This window comes from Rana temporaria, chromosome 13 (assembly GCF_905171775.1).
Source record: "Rana temporaria chromosome 13, aRanTem1.1, whole genome shotgun sequence".
In the NCBI taxonomy this organism is placed as follows: domain Eukaryota; kingdom Metazoa; phylum Chordata; class Amphibia; order Anura; family Ranidae; genus Rana; species Rana temporaria.
In genome coordinates, this window is record NC_053501.1 from 18,615,929 (window position 1) to 18,635,606 (window position 19,678).

General features: G+C 40.5%; 1 protein-coding gene across 3 annotated transcripts in view; it reads right to left on the reverse strand.

The window, feature by feature from the left end:
• MDGA2 (MAM domain containing glycosylphosphatidylinositol anchor 2) overlaps positions 1 to 19,678 on the reverse strand; it is a 768,978-nt gene that overhangs the window by 73,573 nt on the left and 675,727 nt on the right. For all 3 annotated transcript variants that reach the window (XM_040332615.1, XM_040332614.1, XM_040332616.1), the window contains exon 10: positions 4,256 to 4,404. In XM_040332615.1, coding sequence (XP_040188549.1) covers positions 4,256 to 4,404 — 149 coding nt within the window. The remainder of the gene's footprint in view (positions 1 to 4,255; positions 4,405 to 19,678) is intronic.

Sequence of the window (19,678 nt, forward strand, 5' to 3'; positions counted from 1 at the left end):
AATGATCCGCCCTGTGAACCTCTGCTTGCTCAGCGGGGATCGCTCCGTTGATCCCAGCTGAGCCGGCGGATGACAGGGCGGTCCCCGCACACTGTGCATGGACCGCCCTGTCTTTTCTCCGCTCTCCCCTATGGGGGGGATCGGATGAACACGGACCGTCTGTCCGTGTTCACCCGATCCGATCCGCCAGACAGATGGAAAAGTAGGTTTTTCCTCCGTCACACTTTGGCGGATCGGAGCGGGTCGGATGTCAGCGGGCATGTTACCGCTGACATCCGCGGCTCCATAGAGGAGCATGGAGCGCCCGTTCAGGTCCGCCTAAAATACTGGCAGGCGGACCTGAACGGGCCGCCCGTGTGAAAGAGCCCTTAAGGATGATCCGTGGAAACAGGATGCACCTGTGCTAAATTGTTTGTGTCATGGCAAAGGCTGTGAATACTTATGTACATGGGATTTTAAATTTTTTTTAAAATTTTTAATACATTTGCAAAGGTTTCATTCAAATGTTTGTCACATTGTCATTATGGGGGATTGTTTGTAGAATTTTGAGGAAAAATAACGTTTTAAATGCATTTTAAAATAAGGCTGTAACAAAATGTGGGAAAAGTAAAGCGCTGTGAATACTTTCCGGATGCACTGTACACACACAGTAAGATCACTATTTAGCCAGTTAATACTCCTTTTGTCTAAATAATGCATTTTGAGCACTTATTGATGTTTTGCTGCATACAAATTGCAGACTATGTTGTTATGGGTCATTTTCCTTTTACACAATCGGCTTCAGTGTTGGTTATCTGATGGAAAAACTACATATTTTAGTCTCTGAAGAGCAATGCAAACAAATGACTTGTCATATATTATATTATCACAATGGAAGCACAAAGTACATTTTCCACATCTCCGGGAGCGATCGCATCAATGTTCTCCAGCACATAACTAAATGTATCGACTTGATGGACATCTAGAAAGTCTGCCATTACCAACTAAAGCCATTCAAAGCTAAAATGTACGGTAGCTAAAAGCTTTCTGAGTTTTGCAACAAGTTTAGAATTTCTTTAGTGCCCAAACATGCTAATGTGTTAATTTTCTCCAAAGAGAACACATAATAGAGCTTTTTTCCCGACAAAACATCAACAAGTACAACTCAAACAAATAGCCTTTAGCAATCACTCCTTAGCTTCCATAAAACAGCCACTCACGGTATATAAAAAGGTGAATAAAGCCATTATGACAAGACACAGGAAAAAATAGGTATGATAAAGGAACATTTCAAAAGTGCATGCAATTTGCAGTACTTTGATTTGCTTATGCATTAAGGAAACATCTCACTGCTTAGCTAGTCAGTGCAGTTGCAAGGACTTAAAGGGGAAGTAAACTCTGATGGGTTTTTCTTCCTCTTTATTTCCCTGCAAAGGTAAAGCATAATGGGCTACTCTGCATCGCATAGTAGCCCATTATGTGTCACTTACCTGAAACCGAAGCTTGTGATGTCCTTTTCCAGTCCCCTGTGTAGGAAACGTCCATTCTTCACCCCTCTTCCTTCCAGGGCCGCAAACTCCGTCCGGAGTCACGCACGGGAGCTACCAGTCACGGCAGGATCTCCTTTAGAAATGGCATGATCGCCGTTTCTACAGTGCGCCTTCGCCTTGTCTATGACATCGGCGCTTGCCTCTATTGTATATATCTCCTAAACCATGGAGGTTTAGGAGATATTTCCAGCACCTACAGGTAAGCCTTAATCTAGGGTGTACAACCACTTTAAAGTACTCTTACCTTGTAAAACCACACATTCACTCAGTTTAAAATAGAAATGAAAGGTAAAACGTTTGAGAATATATATATGTATAAAAACAATTATAAAAACCTTATACATAGTGTTCATATTATCTCTATTCTCAGCTGCACAAGGGGCTTGGAGAGGTGGGAAAAATAGCAGTACACTGATCTTCCCAGAGAAAAAACTGACCATGTTGGCAAGTGTGTGCTATCATGCCTGATGTGGTTAGTTTAAAGAAGGAAAGCAGGGGGACTGGCAGGAACACCAGGAATTAAGTAAATGGCACAACATACATGTAGCAGGACCATGAAGTGTTGGGGTAATATATTCTTTAGGCACAGCTGTTTAATGTCAGTGACTTTTAGGGATGCTTTCACACTGGGGCGGTACGAAATTTAAAGGATTATTTCACTTTTATTGTTTCATTTTAAGCATTATTAAAATCACTGCTCCCAAAAAAACTTCTGCTTTTAAAACTTTTTTTGGCATTGACACATGTCCCTTGGGGCAGGACCCAGGTCCCCAAACACTTTTTATGACAATAACTTGCATTATAATCTTTAAAATTAGCACTTTAGATTTCTCCCATAGACTTTTACAGGGTGTTCTGCGACTTTTCGAATTTGACGCCAACACCCTAAATTGTTCGCTGTTCGGCAAGCTTTTATGAATGGATGAGAGGTGTGGAGGGTGCAGGTCCCACTTGGACTGTCTTTAATGCAGCACAGCTTGAAAATTCAAAGCCATTAACACTCACAGCACTGAAAGTTCAACACCAGAAAGAGGACAGGGCTCCATGCAAGGCAGTGTACACTGACTAGTGCAGTAGGCATAGGCTCTGCATGTTCCTCCGAATGCAACACATATACCTGTACAAGTGTGTAGTATACGGTACCATGTCCTCGGAAAGGATTCCACATAGCACTACACACAAGTGGTTTGTCTATGATTGGGAGGACTACCCTAATGTTAGATTCTTCACATGACCACAGCCCTTGTCGGGTCCCAGCAAAAATGAACATGCCTTTGGGCAAGGTGTAAACTCGCTGTTACAGCTTATGATCCTTCTGGTCACCTGGTGTAGCCCAGAAGAACCCACCGCAGGGTAGTCTTCCTGTGTGATCCTTATGCTTGGTGCCAATGAGTTAATGGGAAACACATAGAGGAAAGGTCACCTGTCCATCACAAGACACCCACCCTACCCTACACATGCATACTTTCATTGCCCATGTTGCTGACAGCATGGCCATTTTTTGGGGGGATCCAATGTTGATGCAGAAAACCGGCAACATCAAGGCACTCCTGTTGAACCCACTCATGAAACTTGTGTGTTAGGGGTTTAGTGGCTGGGGCAATTTTTATTTTGGTCCCCTGTGGTTGATATTCTTCTTTGAAAATTCAGGTACCTTCACAGGATTTGAGGTGGTGACAGGGATATTTATTATTATTATTCATGATTTAAATAGTGCCACCAGTTTACACAGTGCTTTACAATGTAGAGCGGGGGGCAGCACAATTACAGTACAGTTCAATACAGAAGGTACAGGAGGTAATATGTCTTCTCCAGAACACTTGTTCTTGTATCATGTAGCAGACTGCCAAATTGTAGATTTAACAGTCTTCATTTTCTCATAAAAAAATAAAGATCACAAAAAAGTTATCTTTCTATTATGAATTACATTTTGAGTTAAAACATGAAATCCATTGAGCTGTTTCATGATTTTATTAAGAAAGTTGTAAGAGTTTATAACTCTCTGGGGACTTGGTGGCTCTGTCCTATAACTTCCGTTTTAATCGCTGCCTATAGTGAAACAGAGTTTTATTCCTAGGCCAGTAAAATAGAATGTCAGCAGTGACCTTGTTCAAGGTAAAACTGCCCTTGGACACTAAAGGATATCGAAGAAGCACATTAGGATTTCAAATATGACATGTAAGTATGGAAAAATTATCAACAGGTTGATAGATGAGCGCAATCATACAAGCAACCAATTAGATAAACCACTTACATGTCTACATCAAAGAAATGAGTCCGGCCTGTTGGCCTATGTAAATAACTAAAGTGTGCAAGGTGAACAATAAAGGTAAAACCATATGCAGTGTACAAATGTTACAATCTCTAAATCAATATAAAATTATGTATGGTTAACTTGACCTTGAAAACATGCAGCCTATGTACTTATTGCATGTGTTGTCATTTACCCCTGGCAAGTTTGAGCAGACAGCTTCCTTCATCCTTCCAACTCCTTCCCCTTCCATACCTTGTTTATTGCCTCATTGGTGTCTTCCACAGATTAATTCAAAAAATTTGCACAATTTTTCCCGTTTAAACAAATAACCTTCTCAAAACACAGGTTATCGTATTTTTGTTGGGGAGCCTCGTAATGAGTAAATATGCTTTTACTAAAGTTGTATGTGTTTTGAGTAAAACAAATAAATCAAAACCAAAGTGACAATATGGTAATAGCATTAGGTAATCACCTGTTTAAGTCCCAAGCGGTAAACCAGTATTCGGTCCACAGCATCTGGATTCATCTGTGTCCACTGTAAACTGTATGAGTAGATGCTGGCTTTGCTCTGCCATAACGGATTGTAGGTGTCATAGTAGAATTCCGGAGGGTAGGCCTTTCCTACACAGAAGAAATGTGTAAAATGTTATACATTTTTTATGGTGCTGACTAATTTATGTGCACATTACAAAACACATTGAGATATGTGGGATATGTGCATACCCTGGGGGGGATGTACTGGTCTAGAGTCAATATTACACTCACACTATGGGAAATATGAGTGGAAGCTGATAGACCTTTCAGTATGGTTTGTTAATTGTGGGAGAAAACATGTACATTAGGGAAATTCACAGAAACACAAGGAAGGTACTAACTCTATACATACAGTAGTCTATGGTGGCAAATAGAACAAGGAACCCACTGACCCTTTTAAAACTAAAGGAAATCTGTACTGAGGGAAATATTTAGGCTGCCATTGCTGACCTCTCTATCAAAAATGCTAGTTGTCTGGCTATTGTACTTTCATGCTTATCCTCTGACTTTGACCCAGAACAACAATGAAGACTTCTAGGGCCAGATCCACATACAATTGCACTTGCAATACGCCGCCGTACCTTACCTGGCGTACTTTCAAATCCTCAAATATTTTGCACCGTAAGTTACGGCAGCGTAGTGCATTTCTTGCGGCGGAATTCAAATCGGCGGGTAGGGGGTGTGATTCATTTAAATGAAGCGCATCCCCGCGCCGATTGAACTGCGCATGCTCCGTTTCGAAATTTCCCGCCGTGCTTTGCGTGAAATGACGTCGCAACGACGTAATTTTTTTAACTTAGACGTGACTTACGTCCATCCCTATTCACGGACGACTTACGCAAAAAAAAAAAAATTGAATTTCGACGCGGGAACGACGGCCATACTTAACATGGCAAGTCTATCTATACGCCGGATAATACCAGATTTAACTATACGCCGGAAAAAGCAGACTAGTGACGACGTAAGAGAATGCGGCGGTCGCGCGTACCTTCGTGAATCGACGGAAAAAGCTAATTAGCATACCCGACGCGGAAAACGACGCAAACTCCACCCAGCGGGCGCTGAAGTATTGCACCTACGATCCGAAGGCGTACGAAGCCGTACGCCTGTCGGATCGAACCCAGATGCCGTCGTATCTTGGTTTGAGGATTCAAACTAAAGATACGACGCAGGTAATTTGAAAGTAAGCCGGCGTATCAGTAGATACGCCGGCGTACTCGCTATGTGGATCTGGCCCCTAGTTTCTACACACTTGTTTAAGGTCTTTGATTCAAAACTATTGTATCAGAGGCAGAAAACTGTCACTTTCAGAAGGAGAACAGCAATTGCAGCCTACAGAATTTCTACTGGTACAAGACTGTTAGGAAAGGCATATTTGTGAATCTGCAAATACTTGTCACTTTTTTGACCATGGAACAGTAGGCAGGGATAATATAATGTCATTGAGCCACAATGCAAAAACCTTTCGAAAAAAACAAAGCTGCTATTGGACCATAGAAAGGGGAGGTAGGCTATCACTGTGCATGTGCCAGGATACATCGCCGACGCACTTTCTGTACTGGTCATCAAGCAACACCCAGCCTGTTTTTAGGAAGTGTGTAACAGCTATCCATTTGCATTCCATTTGGGTCATACAGAAAATACATATCTCGTGTTCTTTTAGATATACAGTAATACCTCAGATTGCAAGTAACACAGTTTACGGTTTGCAAGCTTTGTCTCAGAACACGAGATATGAACACGAGATATGTATTTTCTGTGTGACCCAAATGGAATGCAAATGGATAGTTGTTACACACTTCCTAAAGTCAGGCTGGGTGTTGCTTGATGACCAGTACAGAAAGTGCGTTGGCAATGTATCCTGGCACATGCACAGTGATAGCCTACCTCCCCTTTCTATGGTCCAATAGCAGCTTTGTTTTTTTCGAAAGGTTTTTGCATTTTGGCTCAATGACATTGTCTCCGGCACCCCACCTCTGGTTACATGTGGTACTGCATACACTAGCAGTGCCACTGGAATGGATTATCTGAGTTTCCATTATTTCCTATGGGGAAACTAACGAGTGCTTTGGATTACAAGAATTCTTCTGGAACGAATTATGCTCGTAATCCAAGGTACCACTGTACAAATTATGCATACTACAAATATATTTTTCATGCTTTCAAATGTGTTCAACACATTTTTTTTTCTAATATTTAGAATGAATGTTGGTTAGAGAGTTTTATTGCACATTAAGGCTCCTTTCACACTGATGTGCTTTTTCTGCACTAAAAAGCCACTGTAAAGTGCACCAGAAATAATAAAAAGATTTCCCATTAAATCTTATGAAACTTTTCATATCCGTGTGCTGTGGGGAAAAGTCCTGCATCTTTGGTGCCCTTTTTCAAGTTTCACCTTCCATTGATTTTTATTGGAAATGCACTAAATACGTATAATTTTTGTGTGTTTTTTTGTGTCATGTATCAAAGTTTCACAGGTGCATGGTGGGAGTCAGGATTGAAAACATGTTAAAAACATGATATGCATTTTAGCAAAACTCTTACCACATTTTTAAGCGCACCAAAATTAAAGCCTCTTGTTCAGTAATTTCACGATTTGTCAAACATTGAAATTTGCATTGGAAAATAGAAAACCAACACACAATTCACTGTTCCAAAATGTTCAAGTACATAGAAATAACTGCATGCTACACTGGACTAAAATAATACAAAAATTAACCATCAAAAAGCATAGAAAGGGAAACTGAATTAATAGATATTATAGTCTCACTAATGTAGTCCCAGTAAAGTCCACCTCCATAACTTCGACCCCTTGTCCTACCCATTTATTAGCCTTAGGGCTTTACTTTCCTGATATTTATAATTTTTTCCCTTTTGCATTAAATAAATAGCGGGTTTCAACCAATATCCTGTATAAATATACATTTCAATGTATTAATCTGGGATAGATAACGGACTTGAAAACTTGTTCACATGATAATCTTTAGTGGGTTTTTTTTTTTTATTAAAATTCAATTAAAAAAAAATTCTCCTAATTTCTTTTTGTAGTTTATCAATTTGTGCCAATGAATTAGATCGTGTTGTGAATTTCCAATTTTATTTAATTTTCTTCTAATACCTATAAAATTGATTTGACTTTTTTTTTTAATGCATTGAGTGTGTAGCAATCAAATTATTATTACATTAGGCCATTAAGGATTTTATTTGGTGTAATATTAATATAACATAATGTATCCTTTCCATTTTCTAACATACAGTACTATAGCCAATACTCTAATTCTTTTTAACAAAATATAGACCTGGAATATAATTTTAAAACACTGTTCTAATAATATATTCCACATCTTAGGGCAATCCAAAATGTCTGCTACAAAGGATATACAGTAAAACCTTGGTTTGCGAGCATAATTCATTCCAGAAACATGCCTGTAATCCTAAGCACTTGTGTATCAAAGCATTTTTTTTTACAGGGTATAAAAGAGAAGAGAGGCACCTCTAAGGCCGCGTACACACGGTCGTTCCAAACCGATGAGAATGGTCCGACGGGCCATTTCCATCGGTTCACCGATGAAGTGGTCTGATGTGCGTACACACCATCGTTCCAAAAACCGATCGGGTCAGAACGCGGTGACGTCAAACACACGACGTGCTGAATAAAACAAAGTTCAATGCTTCCAAGCATGCGCCGACTTGATTCTGAGCATGCGCAGGTTTTGAACCGATGCTTTTCTGTACTAACCATCGGTTTGGACCGATCGGGCAGCGGGCCATCAGTTCGATTTTAAAGCATGTTTTAAAATTTTGGACCGAAGGACAACAGACCGATGGGCTATACACACGGTCGGTTTGGACCAATGAAACTGAACCTCGGTCCATTCTCATCGGTTTTGTCCCACCGTGTGTACGCGGCCTAAGTGCAGCAATAATTTGCTAAATGTTGCACCTTCATTAAATGCAACCATATTGCTACACTTAGAGGCTCCTCTCTTCTCTTTTATACTCAGTTGTGACATGACGCTACTCTTATATCAAGACATCGCTTATATATCAAGGCAAAATGTATTAAAACATTTTGCTTGTCTTGCAAAATGCTCTCAAACCAAGTTACTCTCAAACCAAGGTTTTACTGTACTGTATTGGTTTAAAAAAATTTGTAACAAACTTGTATGCAGGTAAAATTGTAAACAGTATGAAATATATTTTATTTTCTACTCATAGGCAAGTTGTCACTGGAAACAAGCCATCTCTATACAACCATCACCACCTTTGTGGTTAAATTGTTAAAACTCCTTTCCTCCTGCAAAAAGGCAGTTGAGGATGCCAGTCACTGTCTCATAAAGGAGATCTGCACTTTGCAGATGGGTGTCAAGGGATGACTTGAGTCTGTTTGAGGTGTTAACATAACTGAAAAGAAATTTGAGGAACCGCTTACGATATCATGCCATCACTCAAAATATGTATAAGGATTTAAAAAAAAAACAAAAAAAACAATCTATTGTACTGAAGTATAATCAAATATGATTTGTTTGTCCTTTTTTTCATACAAATCGAGCTTTCTTTTTGTGGCATTTAATCACCACTGGGTTATAAAATTTAGTAAATTAGTAATTTTTCTTCCTAAATTTTGGCCAAAATTTATACTGCTACATATCTTTGGTAAAAATAACCCAAATCAGTGTATAATATTTGGTCTTTGTGAAAGTTGTAGAGCCTATAAGCTATGGTGCCAATCATTGCAAATTGAGTGTACACCTGATGTACTGACGGTCTAACTAATTTCTTGAGACTCTAACAAGCCAGGAAAGTATAAATACCCCCCAAATTAACCCTTTTTTGGAAAGTAGACATTCCAAGGTATTTAGTAAGAGGCATGGTGAGTTTTTTTCACGGTTTAATATTTTTTTTTCACAAAATTGTCATATTAACAGGTTATTTCTCTTCCATGTCATATGTATACTTACAACTACACCCCAAAACACATTCTGCTACTTTTCCTGAAAATGGTGATACCACATGTGAGACTTTTTCACAGCCTGGCCACATACAGGGAGCACTGTCAGGCATTCTAGGGACATAAATTACACATAATTTCCTGACAACCTATCATAATTTTGAAGGCCCTGGAGCATCAGGACAAAGAAAACACCCCAACATATATTCTATGAGGCCTAATGAGTCTTTTGAACACGTCATTTTTTTTCACACATTTTTGGAAAATGTGGAAAGAAAATAAAAATGCATTTTTCTACACATTTTTTACACATTTTTATGAGGATCTAATGAGGATCCACTAATAGGGTGGCACTGTTGAGTACTTTTTTATGGGCACTGTATTAGCACTAATGGGCACTTTAGTGGCACTGTAAAGCATAGATGTGGCACTGATGGGGCACAGATTTGGCACTGATGGGGCACAGATGTGGCACTGCTGGGGCACTGTAGAACACTGCTGGACTCAGATATGGCACTGCTGGGTACTGATATGGCACTACTGGGGCACATATGTGTGATGATGGGTCACTGTAGAGCACTGATGTGGCACAGATGAGGCACTTCCAAAAAACCTCAAGCAGCCTCATGCTGAAGCTTTTCCCTCCTCTGCTCACATGATCGGTGTGAGCAGCAGAGAGAGCTGGACATGACACTGGTTTGTTAACTGTGATCACGCCATCATTGGATGAAGCAATCACTGGGATTGGCCCTTTACCCCAATCCATGATGCCCCAGGTTCCCGAGAACCCAGCGAGCACGGACACTCCTGTGTGCACACCCGATTCTCGGAGGACACCATTGTACTCCCTCCCAGAAGTATCAGACCACGCTGTAGCTGTCATTTGGCAATGGCTCGGTCGGCAAGTGGTTAAATATACGTCAATATTTTAAATGCATTATGCATTTAAAATTATTAAAATGATTATTATTTACTGACTGAAAGTATATGACAAATTGAACTTGTGGTTTTTAGCCAATTTGTTTATATGAGGCCTAAGATTAATATAGCAGCTGTTCATAGGAAAGAGATAAAAGTTGAGGAGGCTTGGGTGTTTTTTATAGAGGTCTCCTGATGGTTTACCATTTTTCTAGCTATGTCCAGCTGATATGAGGCAAATCCAGAACATTCTGGAGGGATTTTACCTCCCTGCCGTGTGAGCCTTCATAGGCAGAGTACAAGTCCATAATTGGAACTACAGAAATGACTGGTTTGCTGAACTTCGTACCAATGAAACCTTCTAAACAAGATAAGCAGTACGTAATTTTATATTTTTTATGTGTTTTTCCAGCTCCCCGAACAGATTCTTGATTAAGTAGGTATACACAGCAACTTGTGAACAAGTATGTGTCCTTGAAAGTCTAAATTGTACAAATTACATCTTTTTTCTGATGTCCTCTCTATTAGTCACCACCTGAATTGCTTTACTTATAAACTGATCAAATTGCGTACTACCATTACGGTAAAAGCACAGAGTTCTTCTACCATTAAGTTAATGTGAAATATTAATTTAAATTAGAGAGATAGAGTCTACCCTGCACATTGGGCATACTAAAAGCTGAATACATTCAAAAAGAAAATGCTTTAGAACAGGATTTTCCACTTATCACCTGAATAGCCTGGGCTTAAAAGCTTTTGTAATGTATTACATAGGCACAGGCAAGTTTACATTTACTGAACAAACAGTTAGAACTGTTCACTGAAGGTATAATGCTCATTACAGATTTTCTTTTTAAAGTATACTTGTCATCCATACAGAGAGAAGGCTGCCATTTTGTATGTTAAGCCAGAGTCATGCTTATTCTTTCCTTAAGGGTCCTGTATTCCTAACTAAAGGGAAGTTTCATGTATGAAAGAGCAGTGGCATGCGACCCCTGCTTACACTTCACAGGACTCCAACCAACAGGAAAGTGAAGCAGGAAATCACCAACATCAGAGAAATTATCTCATGCAGATAATGTGCCTAGGTGTCACTTAAGGGGCCATTTCTGCTGCCCCCTCCTTTGGTTGCTGGCCCAGCAAGAGCAATGCTATTGAGCTGCATAGAGGACTGATTGTTCAGCATGGGCACTCTGGCCTCATGCCACCCCTTACCGAGTGCTGCGTGAGACGGTTCCTCCATTTGTCTCATTGGCTTCTTGTCCCCATTATCACTATCAACACATCACAGTGTGATAATAGTGTGCCTTTAATAAATATCCTGGACAACTTCCACTTAAAAACAAACTTTGGACAAAACTTTTTAGTAGCTGCCACGAGCTTGGGCATCCAGAGGTGAAAAGCAAATGCCCAGTGCGCATGCAGCCTAATGCTAAATTTAATAGCTAGGGTAAATGTTGAGAGCCACGCCAGAAAAATGTATTTGACTTTCTGACAGCTAATGAATCATGCTATGACGTTGAGCCCAGGTTCACACTGGGTACGTTTTGCTTCGATTTGAGATGCGATTTCACATGTGAAATCGCATCTCAAATCGGCGGCATTTGCCGGCAATTGTCGGCAATGACACCGTCCTAATAGGTGCGACGCTGCACCGATTTCAAAAAGTCGTTCCTGTACTACTTTTTGCGATTTTTGGCCGCGATTTACATTGACATCTGTTCAGAAACCTGCACAGATGTCTCTTAAATTGCGGCCGAAATCGGGACTGCCGGCGGGAGTGAAATCGTGCGAGTTCAGCTGAACTCGCACGGCTTCACTCCCGCAGCCCAGTGTGAACCAGGGCTGAATGAAAGATGTTCTAGATTTTATTGATGTCCGTTTCCTCAAGAAGGACGTTTTCGCTTATGTCTGTCCACGTGATGGGTGTATGACATACAGCAGTGGTCATCAACCCTGTCCTCAGGGCCCACTAACAGGCCAGATTTTATGTATTACCTTGGGGAGATGCAGACTAGAATACTGCAATCACTGAGCAGCAAATAATATCACCTGTGATGTATTTCAGTTATCTTGCAAAGCTGGCCTGTTAGCGGGCCCTGAGGACAGGGTTGATGACTACTGACATACAGTACAAGAAAATACATTTCCTTTTTGTGGACAAAGATATCATTAAAAAAAATCTTTAAAAAAAAATGATGTTTTGAATGAGAAAACAGTCAGTTTCAAAAAACATATGGGAAGTTTGAACAGTTCCTCATTCCATGCAAAACAAAAGAAAGGATGTTTAACTGGGTTTGCTCATTTAGGTATTTCCAGAGCAGATGGTGGGTAAAACAAAAGCAGAAATAGAGTTTTCACACCTAGTGCAATCAAGATTTATTTAAAAAAAATGTGGTTAAGTTGGTTGTATCCATATTAGCCTACTGCTTGCACCGAGTAGCAGAGAGTAGGGGCCAGATTCACGTAGAAGTGCGGCGGCGTAACGTATCGTAGATACGTTACACCGCCGCAAGTTTTCATCGCAAGTGCCTGATTCACAAAGCACTTGCAATGAAAACCTATGCCGGCGGCCTCCGTCGTAAAACCCGCGTAATTCAAAGGGGCGTGTGCCATTTAAATTATGCGCGCTCCCGCGCCGGACCTACTGCGCATGCTCCCTTTTGAATTTCCCGCCGTGCTTTGCGCGAAGTGACGTCATTTTTTCGAACGGCGACGTGCGTAGCGTACTTCCGTATTCCCGGACATCTTACGCAAGAAGGAAACATTTTTAAATTTCGACGCGGGAATGACGGCCATACTTTATACAGCACATACGTGTGCTGTGGAAAGTTAGGGCACCAAAAACGACGACTAACTTTGCGACGGGAAACTAGAGTAGCAGCGACGTAGCGAACGCGAAAAACCGTTGTGGATCGCCGTAACTCCTAATTTGCATACCCTACGCTGGTTTACGACGCAAACTCCCCCTAGCGGCAGCCGCGGTATTGCATCCTAAGATCCGACAGTGTAAAACAATTACACCTGTCGGATCTAAGGGCTATCTTTGCGTAACTGATTCTATGAATCAGTCGCATAGATACTCTGAGAGGTACGACGGAGTATCTGAGATACTCCGTCGTATCTCTTTTGTGAATCTGGGCCTAGGCCCCTAAAAAGTTTTTAAAAATGAACAGTTAGTCCAATTCAAAAAAATGATCTCAGACAGTAATCAACTATGGAATTGTGGCAAAAAAAGGCACACACATTGGGGGAATGAAGGATTTTAAATAGTTGGGTTTCAATCCTCTTGCAATAGAGAGCCTGCATGCCAGTTGTACTACTTGTACTAACTAACTACTTGTACTAAGAGGATATCAACTTGTTTGATGACAAGCCTGGATTTCACACATTTATAAATGTATTGGTCATAGTTTTATTTAAGACATCTTAAAGTTTTTATTGCACTTGGAGAATTCTATCCCTGGAATGATTTTGTGGTTATTAGCAGAAGATCTTTGGCTTTATCATCTTTTAGCTAAATGTTAGTGTGCACGAATATTATTTTTTATACACTAACTGTGATAATCTCCATGCTTCCATAAATCTCCCCTCTGTTCAGGTGAATTCCAGCACCCCTTGAGAACTTACTCAACACCAAAAAAAATGTCTTATAGGCTTTCCTCAAGATTCTGATCTATGTACTTTCTAAGAGGCCCACTGATTTCTGCCAAGGTGTTGTCCTGGGGGCATGTTTACACAAGAGGCAATCATTTCCAGGTTAACTATGCCCTGAAATAGGTGGACCAATCCCCTTATTAATGGTTGTTATGGATCTCTAGAGAATAAAGAAAGTCACTGATGCTACAAGACTAATATACTGTATACACTCACCAACCACTTTATTAGGTACACCTTGCTAGTACCGGGTTGGACCCATTTTGCCTTCAGAACTGCCCTCATTCTTAGTGGCACAGATTTAACAAGGTGTTGGAAACATTCCTCAGAGATTTTGGTCCATAGTGACATGATAGCATCACGCAGTTCCTGCAGATTTGTCGGCTGCACATCAATGATGAGAATCTCCCGTTTCACCACATCTCAAAGGTGCTCTATTGGATGAGATCTGGTGAGTGTGGAGGCCATTGGAGTCCAGTAAACTCATTGTCATGTTAAAGAGACAAGTGGTGAGATGATTGGAGCTTTGTGACATGGTGCATTATCCTGTTGGAAGGAGCTATCAGAAAATGGGCACACTGTAGTCATAAAGGGACAGACATAGTCAGCAATGGAACTCAGGTAGGCCGTGGTATGTAAACAGTGCTCAATTGGTACTAAGGGGCCCAAAGTGTGAAAATACCCCCCACACCATTACACCAACAGCCTGAACCACTGATGCAAGGCAGAATATGTTGTTTATACCAAATTCTGGCCCAACTTCACCGATTTTATGGAAGCAGCTGGGGATATACACCTCAGAGTGTAATAGTTGGAGGATTTTATCATTTAATATTCACAATTGAATTGGAGTCCGATTGATTTTTGGAAATAGTTGATTGGCGTCGCATGTGGTCTGGAAGGATTGAGCTAAATGAGGAAGGATTCCCTCCATTATATGCCTGGTGGTCACTTTGTGGCCAGAGATATCTGGTGAGCACATTTGTATGTCACTTCGGGTGAAGCACTTTTTGTCTTTTCAAGATTAAAGCACACTACACTTTAGGAGGCATGGTGTTGGAGAAATACTACATAGAAAATGTACATCACTAAACTGTTCATTGTTTATGCACATGCATGTGTATGCTGGAATGTTCTGACATTTAAAATAATGGTGTATTAATATTACACTCATGATATGTTGGGTGATTTATACATTTTTTTACGCCCATCTGTTCACTATTTCATGTCTTATTAGTTTTTACAAATTTTTGGTGCAGCATTATAACTACTATTTGATTCTATAATTGGCGCCGGTTCTCATTTTCTTTTTATTCATTGAAATACTCAGACCAGCCTTGTCTGGCACCAACAACCCTGCCACATTCAAAGTCACCTAAGTCCTTTTTCTTCCCCAATCTGATGCTCGGTTTAAACTTCAACAAGTCGTCTTCACCATTTCTAGATGCCTAAATGCATTAGGTCAATGCAATTTAATTGGCTGATTAGCAATTTGTGTTACCAAGCAATTAAACAGGTGTACCTAATAAAGTAGCCGGTGAGTGTATATAAACAAGTTAGTAAAGCATTATCCCTGTATAAATGTTAATAGGATGGTGCTGATAAGATTCCCCCCCTTCCTCCTTCCTATTTCCCCTTGTTACACATTGCAACAGGCTTGTTTTAGTATGTAAAGTGTAACAAAAAAAGACAGACTCTGACTTTCTGCAAAGTAACCGGTACAGCGGTTTTCATAAACGTTCCCTAATGTCTCTACAAAAATACTTACAACAACGTTTGTCTCTGAAGTATCGTCACATAATGAGAATGTATTTATAGCTTTGCTTAACCTTCAGTTACTCCGAAAATCTGACTTTAACTCAAGATCAAAGAGGGAAAAAAATGACTGCAAAAAACATGTCCTTATTTAGCATATTATAAGTGCCTGCAGCACTACAGCGCTGGTGTGATTCCTGACAAGGAGAGTAACAAACGCAGTTTGATCAGCTCCGGAGTGGTTATGCTGAAGGCAAAAGATTCTCCTCTGCTTCTCTCTCTCACCATCTCACTCCACCTCTGTTACACTCTCTCCCTTACGTTATTCATCTAGTATCTAGTTCCCTCTCACCAACCCCTCCTTTCCCTCCCACCACTCTCTATTCCACTTTCACCTTATACTCCCAACCAGTCTTTTTCCCATTTTCTCTCTCTGCCGCTAACTGTCTTATACCCTATTTCCTATTTACATTCACATTCCTCTCTCAATCTCCCGCTTCCCCCACCCTACTATCTCTATTTCCCCCTTTCTCTTTCTTAGCATCTTTGCCCTAACAACTTTTGCGACCACAGCAAAACTTTGCAAGTCCAAATTTAAAACGCCCCTTGCTTAAAGCGGGGGTTCCGTAGGTTTTCATTTTTTTTTTTTAAATCCCTTGGGCGCTCTTACCTTTCTAAAACAGCCACTCGTGTCTCCCACTATTATAGTCGCCCGCATTGTGTTTGGCCCGTAAACGATAGTTTATAAAATTCCTCGATTGACGTTTCCATCTTCAGTGTGGGCACTCTGAAGCCCAGCAGGATGTGTTTCCGGGATGAGGTGAATGCTGACTACCCAGCATTCACCGCTCTATCCCGCGCATGTGCAGTGTTGACGGCAAACCTTTAGTTATATCTACCCGCCAACCAATCTGCAAGTTAATTTCCTCTCCTAGATTATCCCCTCTCAGACCTCTTTTTTGCCCATCTCATCTCTCTCTTCTATATGTCTTTTTGTTATTATTATACACGATTTATACAGTGCAGACAGTTTGCGCAGCGCTTTAGGGCAGTAGGGCAGACAGTACAATTACAATACAAACCCATACAGGAAGAACCGAAAAGCCCTGCTCATTAGAGCTTACAGCTTACAGTCAATAAAGGGTAGTAAACTTTGGGGAATGAGCCGATAAAAATAAAATAAAAGAACAGTTGTTAGGTGGAGGCAGGGTAGGTTTTTCTGAAGAGAAAAGTTTTCAGGGATCACCTAAAAGTAGATAGATTTGGAGATAGTTTAACAGATCGGGGTTAGGGTATTCCAGAGGATGGGAGAGGCTCAGGAAAAGGTAAATATCACCAATGGGACACAGATGGCAAAAATAAACCTTACAAGGTTTATAACAATCCTTCACAAAAAAATAAACTATTCCTATAGTTCTACTTTAAAGCCGAACCCTAGGTTTCCTTTGACTCTAAATAATTCATTTGGACCAAACTATTTGCCTCACTAACAGATGGACCCACTTCCTGTCCTGTTCCTGGGAACAAAATCGAGCTGGGCTGAGCACTGCTCAGCCACAGTAAGCCTTGTATATCATCAGGGCATGCAGGGCTTCCTCTGATTGGCTGATGTTGAGAGGGAGCAGTTGACTTCACAATCTTCACCTCAGCTAGTCAGAGGAAGCCTTGTATTCATTGTCCAAACATATAAAAAGTACAATGCTTCCTTGTAAATGGTTTAGCAGTGCTAAGCCCGACCCAATTTTGTTCCAGGAGTGGGATGGGAAGTCCTGGAGGCGAATATGGGAGAATTAGGTTGGTATTTTGAGACTAGTCTAGTGATGGGGCTGAGTTGTGGATAGCTTTGAAAGTTATTGTTAGTGTTTTGAATTTAAATTGTTGGGTGAGTGGCAGCCAATGGAGGGATGGGTAGATAGGGGTAGAGACGTTGAGCGGTTTGTAGGGTGGAGTCCGGCAGCAGTATTCATGATGGACTGAAGGGGGATAGTATATTTAAAGATAAGCCAATGAGGAGGGAGTTGCAGTAGTTGAGGCGAGAGATAACCAGTTATACTTTTGCTTCCTAAATTTGGCAACCTCTGTTTAGTCTCCCCTTCTTCATTCCTGTTCACTCCATCTCCTCCTGTTTTGACTTATCCTTTACATTATCCACTCTCCCCTTGTCCCTACTTTTTCCTAGCTCCCCTATAACTCACTGGTATTTCTTCTCTCTGTCTACCATCTCACATTTGTCCCCCCCCCACCCTCCTCTTCATTCCCCCTTTTTTTTTAATTTTCTGAAATTGTAGCGCGGCCATAGAACTACACAACACCGTAATTGATATTTTAGGCTTGTGGGCACTTTAATTCTCTAAAAACAATTTAATTTTCTCTAAAACCATTAGGTTCCCTTTTCCCAAACCACAAATCTGTGAGTACTCCGCTAAGTTCACCAACATTTCAAACACAGCGTCTGCAGCCTGTCATTAATTTCCTTTACACAGCTAATACAGTTCAGCAATGTCTGCCGTTATCCACATGTAACATCAATTTATCTCCTAATTGCTCTCAATTTATTGCTTATCATGCTAAACATCCCTCCAGATATTCTCCCTTCATGCTAGGTCGCAAATTACAAGTGGAACAAATGACTCCAAATAATGTTATATATTAGATATAATTTAAGAGTGACCCTAAAAAAATCCAATTTTCTGAGAAGGATAATGTCTCCAGTAGTATTTTTTCTCCTGATGTTGTAGTTTAGCTTTTACTGCCTATAATAAAAATTATATTTCTGTCCATTCTTCACAATGTTCTGCTTGTATCATTACGGTTGCTCCTTTTATGTTTTTTTACATGCTAAAATATACAATTCTGTGCCCCTTAAAAAAAAGTTTACAGACTGGAACCTCAACACTTAGCTTGAGCAAGAACATAGGGGATTGTAAATCACATATTCAGAATGCCATTGGAAATTCTGTTAGTTTAGAAGTGGGGTCTGATAGAATCTTCAGTCAAACAGCTAAATATACAGATGAAAACTATGGAAGCGTTTTACCTGCCAATATTTTTTTATATAGTACAAAGCTATATTGTTGCATTGAACAAACAAAAAAGAGAATGACGCAAAAGTTGGTACAAAGACACACCGTGACTGATGAAAAAGGTGTCAGAAAACATTCATTACAAATCCTGGATAAATCAAATACAGGTTGTAAAAAAACACAACACAGTTCATAAAGTCCATGCTATGGCAACACTAGTGGCAGCTAGTGAAGAGTGAAGCAATTCTCTGGAAGACAAATGAACAGCAAGGTGCGCCAAACTAAGTGTAGCAAGTTAGGTCAAACAAGGATTTAGTAAAATCATCAGCCAAATGGCTACTCACCTAGTATAAAAATCAACGAGCATGTAAATGAGAGGAGTCTTTGGACACTCAGGGAAGCACCGGGATGTGTCACAGCGGGTTCAGCGATGTTTCGGCAGGGAAGATGGATTAGCCGGCCAGGACCCTGCCTTAAGGTATTGAAACCAGCGTGAAACGCACTCGGAGCTGAACCTGACGTGACATTACGACTTTGGAGATCTGATGAAAAAGCTTTGAAACGTGTCATCTGACACCTCTTGACGTCACGTCCGGTACAGCTCTGAGTGCATTCCACGCAGGGTCCTGGACGGTTAAATCCATCTTCCCTGCCAGAACATCCTGGGGCTTCCCTAAGTGTCCACGGCTTGGCCCCTGTTCCAGTGAAGGGAACTCTTAATTCGTCAGAAAACCAAGACATTTTGGACAATTTTTTCTTTTTTTTTTTTTTACCAAAAATATGTAGAAGAATACATATCGGCCTAAACTGAGGAAAAAAATGTTTTTATATATTTTTGGAGGATATTTAATATATTTATTATAGCAAAAAGTTAAAAATATTGCTTATTTTTCAAAATTGACGATTTTTTGTTTGTTTAATAGTGCAAAAAATAAAAACCACAGAGGTGATCGAATACCACCAAATGAAAGCTCTATTTGTGGGGAAAAAAGAATGTCAATTTTGTTTGGGTGCAACGTCGCACGATTGCGCAATTGTCAGTTAAAGCAACGCAGTG